Source organism: Rutidosis leptorrhynchoides, chromosome 10 (genome assembly GCF_046630445.1).
Source record: "Rutidosis leptorrhynchoides isolate AG116_Rl617_1_P2 chromosome 10, CSIRO_AGI_Rlap_v1, whole genome shotgun sequence".
Taxonomy (NCBI): Eukaryota; Viridiplantae; Streptophyta; class Magnoliopsida; order Asterales; family Asteraceae; genus Rutidosis; species Rutidosis leptorrhynchoides.
Genome location: NC_092342.1, coordinates 19,025,916 through 19,038,809, shown reverse-complemented (window position 1 = coordinate 19,038,809; position 12,894 = coordinate 19,025,916). Strand labels below are relative to the sequence as shown.

The 12,894-nt window shown below is 30.9% G+C and overlaps 1 protein-coding gene across 1 annotated transcript; it reads right to left on the bottom strand.

Annotated features, from left to right (window-relative positions):
• Positions 1-9,556: 9,556 nt before the first annotated feature.
• LOC139870071 (uncharacterized) lies at positions 9,557-10,941 on the bottom strand. The gene is made up of 2 exons (XM_071857922.1): positions 10,567-10,941; positions 9,557-10,102 (listed from the first exon to the last, which is right to left on the bottom strand). The coding sequence occupies exons 1-2, from the start codon at positions 10,939-10,941 to the stop codon at positions 9,557-9,559; spliced, it is 921 nt and encodes a 306-aa protein (XP_071714023.1).
• Between the last annotated feature and the right edge of the window lie 1,953 nt (positions 10,942-12,894).

The following is a 12,894-nucleotide window of genomic DNA, read 5'->3' as shown; positions in this document are numbered from 1 at the left end:
AACTTGTTAGATCAGATCGTTTTACCGTTTTGCAGATATATCATATAGGTTACAGGTTCTATACTTCTCTTTGACAACCTTTTTTTTAATAGACAAAATTACACGGATAGTCCCTGTGATTTGCTCAAAAATACACGGATAGTCCAAACTTTATTTTTTTTAACTTTTTAGTCCAAAAGTATGGACTAATTCCACGGATAGTCCAAAAACGTTTCATCCGTGAATTCCTTTCCGTTTGCTGCTTTCACGTGACTTTTATGTGAGGGCAATTTCGTCCTTGTACTTCCATCCATTTATTTAGCTTCTTATTCACTGATAGTCCATTTCCACTTTTTCAATTTCATCTGTCTACCAAACCAAACTTCCATAAACAAAACCCTAAACAATCGATTGCATGTGATGACAAACAATTATGTTTTTCATGGCGATCATGACTATACTTTGGTGCAACTACAAGATATCTATGGTACTCTTTATAGCATTAAATAATTTCATACATTATTGATTTTTATTTAAAATAAATTGAGTTGTGTTCGACCCAAACCCTAAAATGTCTTTTGTTACAGGTATTTATGATGAACTATTCACGATTAAGCTGCCTCATGGTCGGTTCACAAACTTTCTTAGTAGGAGATATGTTGATGGTAGGGTTACATTTGTGGATACTGTTGATATTGAGAGATTTTCTGTAATTGAAGCGACCCGTCCTAATTCATAAGGACGAATACAATAACATATGGTTACATTGCGAGGTATTTGACCTCTATATGATACATTTTACAAACATTGCATTCGTTTTAAAAGACAAACTTTCGTTTCATTGAAAGTTGACAGGCATGCATACTATTTCATAATATCCAAACTATAAATGACCTAATCTGTCATTTACTTAATAATAATCTTTATTGAACTCAACAACTTGAATGCAGCGTCTTTTGAAATATGCCATGAATGACTCCAAGTAATATCCTTAAAATGAGTGAATGCACAGCGGAAAATTTCTTTTAAACATGAGAATAAACATGCTTTCAAGTGTCAACCAAAAGGTTGGTGAGTTCATTAGTTTAACATAATCATTCATTTTCATCATTATAATAGACCACAAGATTTCCAGATATTTAATTGTACACGTAACCCGAGTACAAAAATAATACGCGTAACCCGCGAATTAAAAATCATTCATATGGTGAACACCTGGTAATCGACATTGACAAAACGCGTCTAGAATATCCCCATCATTCCGGGACTCTCATCGGACATGATAAAACCGAAGTACTAAAGCTCCGAATGGGGTTTGTTAGGCCCAATAGATCTATCTTTAGGATTCGCGTCAATTAGGGTTTCTGTTCCCTAATTCTTAGATTACCAGACTAAAAAGGGGCATATACGGTTTAATAATCCAGCCATAGAATGTAGTTTTAATTAATTGTGTCTATTTCGTAAAACAGTTATAAAAGCAGCGCATGTATTCTCAGTCCCAAAAATATATATTGCAAAAACATTTAAAAATGGAGCAAATGAAACTCACGATATTGTATTTCGTAGTAAAAATACATATGTTGTCATTGAACAAGTGTAGGGTTGGCCTCAGATTCACGAACCTATATTAAGTATATATATATATATATATATATATATATATATATATATATATATATATATATATATATATATATATACATTGGTCAATATATGTCTAACAATTTAGATCAAGTCGTAGTGTATCACAATCCTAATGCTCGAGATTATCATGCAAAAGTCAACAAAAGTCTATTTGACCCAAAATAATTTACAAAATCTATACATGTTTAATATGTAACTTAAATAGTTGTTTTATATATTAAAATATATTTATCAGATTTTATTAAGGTAAATAATAAAAGTCATTTATTAAAATATATATTTGATAAAAATATACTTTTATATATCTTAAGTAATAAAATTTATAAATTTCACTTAATATCATAAAAATATAGTGGTATGTATTATTAATGTAATTATATTAAGCGTGGTAAAAATATCCTTGTATTACATATTTATTTAATAAAATAATATTGATAATAATAATAAAAGTTGTATTATTTTGTAATAATAATAATAATAATTATTATTCTACTAATAATAGTAATAACAATATTTATATTTACTAATGATGATATTAATTATAATAAAATGATTATTCTAATCATGATAATTTTAATAATAACAATACTTTTGATTATTAGCTGTAATAATAACAATATTTTATAAAAATAATAATTTTATTCAAAATGATAATTTTTAATAATAACAATACTAAAATAATAATAATAAGATATTTTATAATAACAATGATATTTCTATTAAAATGATAATTTTAATAAAAATGATAGTTTTAATATTAATGATACATTTAATAATAATAACGATAAAAAAATAATAAAATGATAGTTTTGATAAAAATATTGTTTATTTTAATAATAATAATAATAATAATAATAATAATAATAATAATAATAATAATAATAATAATAATAATAATAATATTGATTATTAGATAATAATATTAACGACGATAATAACGACAATAACGATAATAACGACGATAACGATAACGATAAGGATAACGATAACGATAACGATAACGATAACAATAACGATAACGATAATAATAATAATAATCATTTTAACAATAATACCTAAAATTATAGATAATTCACTTGACGATATCTTTTAATCCATTAATCGAAATCATACGCTTTCTAAATGAAAAGTTATTAATTTTTCGTCAGCTTTCCAACGACATGCATATCATATACCTTATCTCAGTCTCATATGTATCAAATTCGTGATTTATCTTAAATTATTAAACGGCGAAACTAAGTATACAAGCATGCAATAACATATATACTCGAGCACTAGTCAGGGATACACTATTAATATATAAAAGATAGGATATGAGTGCTCACGTATCAATATTGTGATTCAATATTGCAGGAAAATACGTAGACGCGATGGAGATGGTAAACACTAGATTGATTTCACGAGTATACCCCTGAACATTACCCATAACCTCCATAGCTATAACCCATAATTTCCTTAACTCTATCCCACACGAAAATCTCGTTTTGCAAATAACTCGCTCAGAACCTCGTCGTAGTATTTTGTGTATAATAATACTAATACTACTACTAATAATACGATTAATAATAATATTAATCTTAATAATGATAATAATAATAATAATAATAATAAATATTAGTATTGAGAGAGATCGAGAGATTGAGAGATGAATTGTAAATGTATTCGAGGAAAATTGACCGAGCTTTATAATTGAACATGTCCCTCATTGCCATGTGATCGCATGGGTTTAGAGGGCAATGGTCATGCGATCGCATGGCCTAGCTGTCCAGCACCCATTGTTTTGTTTGCACTCTGTCGACGGTTTTTATTATAATTTATATATAATGTATTTAATTTATATAATTATTTATATATTATATAATATTTACATACATAGTTAGTTTGTAATTTTTTATTCCGATAACTCGTACGTTTACGCTCGACTAATGTCCCATTTCCGGTTTCTCGAACTCATTTTCGTATGCTTAGAAAACTAGCAATTTATGTTTCGTGACTCGTACCCTTGTCAATATATAGACTTAGATTATCAATAAACTATATCACTCAAAATGTAAATTAATCATTTGAGTATTTTGGTCATTAGCTTCTATAAATCAACGTCTCATTATATATACATATGATAATATTAATTTAAATCTAAAACGTTTTGTGTCTAATTAATATTATTTTCTCACATTGTAATATATATATATATATTTTCATTTAAAATATAAACTTGTACGTAATGTATGTAATGGAAATATTTATGTAATAATATAATATTTAGTTTTTCAAAACTAATTATATTTCAAAGTTCATTTTAAATTCGTTTAGAAAACACGTAACGTTTATACTTTAAAACTTAATTTGATGTAATCTAATTATGCGTCAACGTTTATTTTTAACATCTTACAAGTTTTAAAACACGTTTTTATTTCTCGTTATATCAATCTATATTTTATTGAATCACGGACCATTGTTATAGATAATTTGTCAAAAGGTTTCTAGAAAGATTCTGAAATTCAGGATAATGTTAAAACCTTTATCTTTATTATAATGGCTTAGTAATGAATTGTCAAAAGTGGTTTTAGATATTTGTAAAGTTATATTCTTTTTAAAGAAGACGTGACACTCAAATCATTGTATATAATTTCTAAAATTTATAACAGTAAAAGATAATGATAATAACATTAATAATTTACTTCTTGACATATTGTAAAATGTACAAATCTTTCGAAACATATCGTAGTAAGTTTTATACCTATTAATTGTATTCGAAACCACTTATATATAAGCTCAATATACTTGTCTATATATATATATATATATATATATATATATATATATATATATATATATATATATATATATATATATATATATATATATATATATATATATATATATATATATATATATATATATATATACACACGTTTCACATAACACTTTTTATTACGTAGACGTTTATCTATACCGAATAAGTATAACATTATATGTTAAATATTTTGCTAACGTTTACAAATCATAAAATAGATTTCCTAATATATTTACATGTCAAACAAACCATTTGATAATTTGTTAATATTTCTCAATTTAATAATCACACATATGTATATATTCATACATATCTATTTACACATACTTGTTCATGAATTGTCAAGAGCAGTCGAAGGGTAATTGATTACATGAACATAGTTCAAAGTTTTTGAGATTACAGACTTTGCTTATCGTGTCGGAAATATTAAATCATATAAAAATAAAGTTTAAATTTGGTCAGAAATTTTCGGGTTGTCACAGTAATTGTGATTGGTGACATGTTAGAAAAATTAGGTTATAATGGGTTTGCTCCACATTTCTACTCATTTTTAAAACCTGATTATGACATTGATAATGGTTTAGAACCCTTAGGTTGTGATCAAGATGTTTACCTCTTTAGTAAATTTGTAAGGAACAATAAAGAAATGTCAATTTACGTTGAACATGATGTACCAACTGTAAACACATTTATTAGTCCTAAAAAACCACTAGTATTAAAGGAGATTGTGGATGAAGTAGTAGTGCCAACTAGAAGCAACAAAGTTAGGAAAAACAACAAATTAAATGTGAAGTTAGTACTTGTGTGTATTGTGTTCAGTTTGAACTAATGTATTTTGGTCAGTTTATGTGGGTTTTGGTGTGAACTTGGTACTTTTGTGTATGGTTATTAGCTTTGAACTTGTGTACTATTTGGTCATTTTATAACCTCTATTTGTGTTACTTGTTAATGTATACACCAAATATGCAAATGTTTTACAAAGTAGAAGTAGCCATTTCCATTTCTTAATAAAGTTGATACAACAGTTGATGATGCAAAAGATGTTCATACAAAAGACACTGCAAAATACCATTGCTAGTCTGGTTGCCAATATAATACAACAACAAAAAACCCAATACTAGCCAAAACATCAACATACTAGTCTACACTTGATCATAATACACAACACCAAACATAGCAACACATATACAAACAACCAGCATCTTATACATCCTTGGATTGTTTCGAACAATCATCAATTCTTCTTCTAGAGCATTGATATTCCTCAATAACCCAGGAATGATTGCCCTTGCTCGTTCACACATTGGTGGATCTAACCATAGAAAGAAGCTACAACCACCATTATTCTGAAATCAAATACGATTTATTACATTAAACAAAAAAACACACATAAATGCTCACCTTAAATCGAATTATTTATGTAATTTAAAAAATTAGGGTTTTTTTTACTAACCTGAATCGAGTAATTGTAATACCTTCTTCTTGGGTTTCTGTTTGTCCATGATGTACGCATGGTAACGCTGATTCCACAATTGCAATTCACCATTGTTAATAGTATCGATTAGGAGGTTTAGGGTTTGGTTGTATCGAATGAGAGAAGAAATAGGACACAAAGAATATTTAATAGGGGGCCAATTAATGGGAGTAGTTGGTAGGTAATTTATTAAATAAATGAATGGAACGTATAAGGACGAAATTGCCCTCACATGAAAGTCACGTGAAAGTAGCAAACGGAAAGGAATTGACGGATGAAACGTTTTTGGACTATCCGTGGAATTAGTCCATACTTTTGGACTAAAAAGTTGAAAAAATAAAGTTTGGACTATCCGTGTGTTTTTGAGCAAACCACAGGGACTATCTGTGTAATTTTGTCTTTTTAACACCTTAACATCTCTATAAGTGACTTCAATAACCATGTAACTAACAAGGAAGTTGCTACCTCAGTTGTTTAGAGCATATTGCTAGTAACATGAAGATTCCAAGATCGAGTAACTATATTATTCAAATAAAGTTTAAAACATTACGAAGATATGTCGTTAATTAATAACGCAACATTGTTTTACATATACATTTTTTGTAGTTTTACTTAATTATGTTGTTTATTATAGTTTTCAAACATTTTGAAGTTCTTACGATTTTTTTTAATTCGAAATGTTTTTGTGGATCCGCCACTGAATGTGAATATGCTCATCAAGCAACGAGTCAATCACTGGGGAGGAGAGAATTACTTATACTCTCTAATATCATAAAAATATATCAACATTCACTAGGTCAAACACTTATTAAATATAGGAAATTATATATATGTGTAACAAAATTACTAAAATAGTCCCTCTATTTTTCCTTGTTACTTAAATATTCACTCTTAATTATAACTTGCATTATTAGTCACTAAATTCATTTTTGACCCCAACTACATCCCATAACCTAACGACACATAATAATTCGTTAAGTTCTACACCTGTGACCCTTAAGTGTTCACTTAAATCTTTTACAACCTCTCTTCATCTTCTAGTTTCAATCTTCACCTAAAGTGCTTGAAATTGATTCAACAAGTGTTGAAATAAATTGCAGATTGTTTATGTAAGCTTAGGATTAGTTTAAATTTGGTTTGCATACACTACAATTTGGCATAACAATTTCGTAAAAACTTGTGTTTGTTGAACTCACGATTCATAACCCTGCCACGATAAATAAACCAATTAATCAATTTCCCCACCAACCGTCTTTAAATTCCTTATTAGGAAACCCTCACAAACTAACTTAAACAATTCCGTGATTAAAACTAATTTCAATTAATGGGAGTGAATGATAATAATAACCTTCATCATACCTCCTCCACCCTTCACTCTTCTCCTTATTTATAATTCTAGGGTTTTGGAAGCAAGTGTCGATTGAAAATAGAAGATGAAGACTGGCTATAAAAGATTCAAGTTAAACATGTGAGGGTAACATCTGTAGAACTTAACGGACTGTTAAGTGTCGTTAGGTTAAGAGATGTATTTGGGACCAAAATAGAAATTTGGTGACTAATAATGCAGGTTATAATTGGGAGTGATTATATAAGTAAAAATAAAAAAACACATGGACTATTTTAGCTATTTTGTCATGTGTAACAAGGGACTATTTGTAAGGCCGTGGATTTTTTTTTTAAACACAGCAGAAAGCAAACCAACATTTTATATTATAAAACGTATTAATATTATACATCCCACGTTTATTCCGGTATTACTTAAAACATACAACAAGTATTTTTTGTTATTACAAAACGTCAGAGTTGAAGCGTGTCAAACATAACTAGACCAAAACTTGACTTCTCTTGTCCCAAGCATAAAAGAACCAAACCTAAAGGGAGAAGATGTGGGGGATTAGCACGAAGCTAAGTGAATGAAACAATCTTAAAAGATATCGGCATATAGCATCAAGCTATAATACAATTGCATAAACATAGCAATTCACATAATCTCAAGGAGACCGGCGGCCTGGCCTGACCATTAACTAATAGCTGATAGGGCTAGAGTTTACCAATAGTTCTTTGTTTACTGAATACTTATTATAGAAATCCAGCAGTAACGAACACGTCCTTTAAATTATACTACCCAGACAGTAACATTAAACCCAACCTAACAAATCAAGGTTGACTCCTTCAGCCTAACAAATCAAGGTCGATAATCACAATGTGCACATAATCATACATATACAAAATAGTATATAAAACAATAATATAATCAGATCGGGCCGAACATGACAATAGTAGCATAACCCGCTACTTTATACAAATATCCGAAAGGATAGTTCCACTCACCTGATATCACAAGGCAAGAACTCAGAGATCTTATATTACTGAGTCTTCTCCTTTCCTTTGTCACCTGGAAATATGATACTTCCAAGTCAGACAGAATCCTAATAAATAACGACATCATAGAGTACTAATGAAACCAACAAAATCTCAGACATGTGAGAATTCATACATGTGTAAGGACCTATGTGCGTGTGACTTTGTCACGCGCACGGGTAACATAACAAACATGTAGGTTTCATTTAAGAATTATAATATTTTAGCTCTATGTATTAACGCATTTCTTCCCAATATATATATAATCAAAGTAATATCTCATAATAAATGTACATAGCTCGTATTCAATCAAACAACAATTGATACAATAACACTTTTAGTTTTATAAAACGAGAGTACTTACTTTGCAATCTTTCCTAAAGATCTTGATACACTTATGATGCTCGCAGTCCTAGATTGCGTTCTTGGAATAATAACCCACTATATCTATAATTTAGTAGTTCTACGTATTTATTTTAAAGAATTGTAAGATTGATGATTTTAACTGGATGTGTAGTAACAACCTATTTATACTAAGTTGGTAAGGTGCTTGCCACTAAAGCTAGTACATAGCTACCATTCGGTGTCATTCCAAAAGCAATCCTTACTTGTTAAGGTAATAGCCACGTAGTTTTTAGGTGATTACTCATGAAAATAGGTGACACTTCAGGATCTTTTTACGAAATGCATATGTCACACCTTTAATTTTTATAAATAATTTATTACAAGTATTTAATCTATTAACTTAAACTAATGTAATACATAGTACTCTGTATTAATTAAGTTCACTTATATATATATATATATATATATATATATATATATATATATATATATATATATACCTTACGCACATAGAGTTAAAGATACTACAGATTATTTACATCATTACATTCATATAAATATATATATTTATACCCTTATACTAAAATTTATCAAATCAATTATGTAATACTTGATTCATATATCCATATGAATTTACGTAGCATGTTGGTAAGCATGTAGAACATGCGAAATTATATAGTTATATATCCGTTATTCAAAACACAATGTTTTCGTTAGGCAGTCCTAACGAAACCCAATTCAGTCACACAGATATTTTGTGACCATCATCACAAAAGTAATTTATCTAGTCACTTAATAAATTATTCTCACATAATTTATTATTTCACTTTTCTAATTAATTTGTACTCTGTATCAATTAACAATAATTTAATTATCATATATAAATATATAGTAAAATAATATAAAGTTACATATTTTGTCTAGGCCAATAATCTGGGTGTTATAAATCTACCCCCTTAAGGATATCTCATTATCGGAATCTGGTGGAACAAATGAGGGTATCTAGATTTCATCAACTCTTCTGTTTCCCAGGTTAAATTCGCACCCAGACTGTGTTTCCATTCTACCAACACCATAGGAATCTGTTTATTTTGAAGCTTGGTGACTTTTCTATCTAATATTTTAACGGGTTCCTCAACTAACTTTTTATTCATATCTACCTTCAGGTCTTGCAAAGGAAGAATCTGACTTTCGTCATCTACCTTACACTTGCGAAGATAGCATACGTTGAAGGTATCATGAATACCTGACAATTCTGACGGGAGATCTAACATAACAGTTTGATCATTGACCACTTTCCTGATACGAAAAGGACTAATATAACGAGGTGCTAACTTTCCACATTTACTAAAACGGATTACCCCTTTCCACGGTGAAACTTTCAAATACACTGATTCACCCTCAAGAAAAATTACTGGTCGTCGACGCGGATCAGCATACATTTTCTGTCTATCTCTTGCAGCTTTTAGCTTTTCTCGAGCAATCGCTACTTTCTCGGCTGTCTGTTGAACTATTTCTGGTCCGACAAACTATTTTTGTCCTGCCTCTAACCAACATGTTGGAGTTCGGCACCGTCTACCATATAACATTTCATAGGGTGGCATCCCGATACTCGAATGATAAGAGTTGTTATATGCAAATTCAACTAACGGCGGATGAGTATCCCAAGAACCGCCATATTCCAAATGTTTTGTAACATATCCTCAAGTGTTTGAATGGTTCGTTCACTTTGACCGTCAGTCTGAAGATGATACGCCGTACTCAGATTCACACGAGTTCCTAGATTCTGCTGTAAACTCTTTCAAAAGTTTGATACAAATCTTGAATCTCGATTGGACACGATAGATAAAGGGATCCCATGACGCGATACTATCTCATTGAGATATAATTATGCCAACTTACTTAAGGAAGTTGTTTCACTGGTGGCCAAGAAATGCGCGCTCTTAGTCAACCGGTCGACTATTACCCAGATCATGTCGTTCCCTTTCAGGGTTTGGGGTAACTTAGTCACAAAATCCATTATGATATGCTCCCACTTCCATTCAGGAATTTCTAATTGTCGTAATGACCCATACGGTTTCTGATGTTCTGCTTTTACCTGCACACAAATTTGACATTTCTCCATAAAATGTGCGATATCAGTTTTCATCGTAGGCCACCAATACAACTTTTTCAGATCATTATACATCTTTGTGCTGCCAGGGTGAATTGATAACTTCGATTTATGAGCTTCTATTAGGATTAAATCCCTCAAACCTCCAATCATTGGTACCCAAACCCTGTCATGGTAGATTTTCAATTCTCGAGAATCATCAGCCAAACCCTCTTTTCGTTTCACCATTAATTCAGATTTCAAGTTTTCATCTTTTAAAGCTTCAAGTTGCGAGATTTTCAGTCAGTCAATCAAATCCGAGACAATTTCAATTTGCATGAATTTAACAGTGTCAACGAATCCCTTACAACTTAAAGCATCAGCGACAACATTCGCCTTACCAGGATGGTAATGAATCTCGTAATCATAATCTTTGATCAACTCTTGCCACCTTCTCTGGCGCATATTCAATTCTTTCTGTGAAAAGATGTATTGAAAACTCTTGTGATCGGTGCAAATTACACAATGCGTACCATAGAGATAGTGTCTCCATAGTTTCAATGCAAACACAAGTGCAACCAATTCTAGATCATGTGCAGGGTAGTTCCTTTCATGAGTTTTCAACTGACGTGAAGCGTAAGCAATCACCCGATCTCACTGCATTAACACACAACCCAACACTGCTAATGAAGCATCACAATACAAAATAAAATCATCATACCCCTCAGGTAAAGTCAACACAGGAGCCTGACACAGTAACTGTTTCAAGGTTTGAAAAGCTGTCTCTTGTTCATTGTTCCATCGAAACACCACATCTTTTCTCATCAGTTTTGTCAAAGGACCAGCGATTTTAGAAAAATCCTTTATAAAACGACGATAATAACCATCCAATCCCAAAAAGCTCTTAATCTCGGTAGGAGTCTTAGGGGATTTGCAGTTCATTAACACTTCAATCTTTGTTGGATCTACTTTAATACCATCTTTGCAGATAATATGACCCAAAAATTGAACTTCTCTCAACCAAAATTCACATTTTGAAAATTTAGCATAGAGCTTTTTACGTTTAAGCAATTCCAATACTTGACACAAATGTGATGCGTGATCGAATTCTGTCTTAGAGTAGAATAAGATATCATCGATAAACACCATCACAAACTTATCAAGGAACGGTCGACACACTCGATTCATCAAGTCCATGAAAATTGCAGGTGCATTCCTTAAGCCAAATGGCATAACCCAAAATTCACAGTGATCGTAACGCATAGGAAAAGTTGTCTTAGGGATATCAGGTTCAGCAACACGAACCTGGTGATACCCGGAGCGCAAATCGATTTTAGAAAAGAACGAAGCTCCCTGGAGTTGGTCGAATAAATCATCGATTCTAGGAAGAGGATACTTATTCTTCACAGTTCTCTTATTCAACTCTCTATAATCAATACACATTCGGAGCGTTCCATCTTTCTTTTTTCACGAATAAAACTGGTGCACCCCACGGCGAAGAGCTCGGACGAATGAACCCTCGGTCCAACAACTCCTGAATTTGAGACATCATGTCACGAATATCTGAAAGAGCTAATCTGTAAGGGGCTTTAGCAACAGGAGTGACTCCTGGTGTGTGACGATCGCTCCAAATCCACATGGACGAACACGTCATTCATCGATTTCATTGCGAGGTATTTGACCTCTATATGATACGTTTTGTAAACATTGCATTCTTTTGAAAAGGCACACCATAAATGAATATTTAAATCAAAGGTTTTTGAAAGCTGATGATTTCTACATATAGACAATCACCGTAAATAATAGTTTACAATAGTACTTCCATTGACAATGCAGTCAAAATAAGATACATGGTGATGATTTGGTGAATGCAATGTTTCCTTGAAATATATGCCATGTAAGGCTCCATGCATATAGCTTGTCTAACATATAAGCAAACAACGGAAGACTTCTAGGGAACTTGAGAATAAACATGCTAACAAGTGTCAACACAAAGGTTGGTGAGTTCATAGTTTTAATGTTTTGCATAATCTGTACATAAAGATGGATCACAAGATTTCAGTTGTTTCATCCAGAAACGTTTATCAAAATATTCTACGAAATTGAGCACCCTGGTAACTAAACTTTAACGTCTATATAATAAGTACCCTTTGTATAATAATCTTAATAATACACGCAAACCAACGTATACGCTTCTCAAAT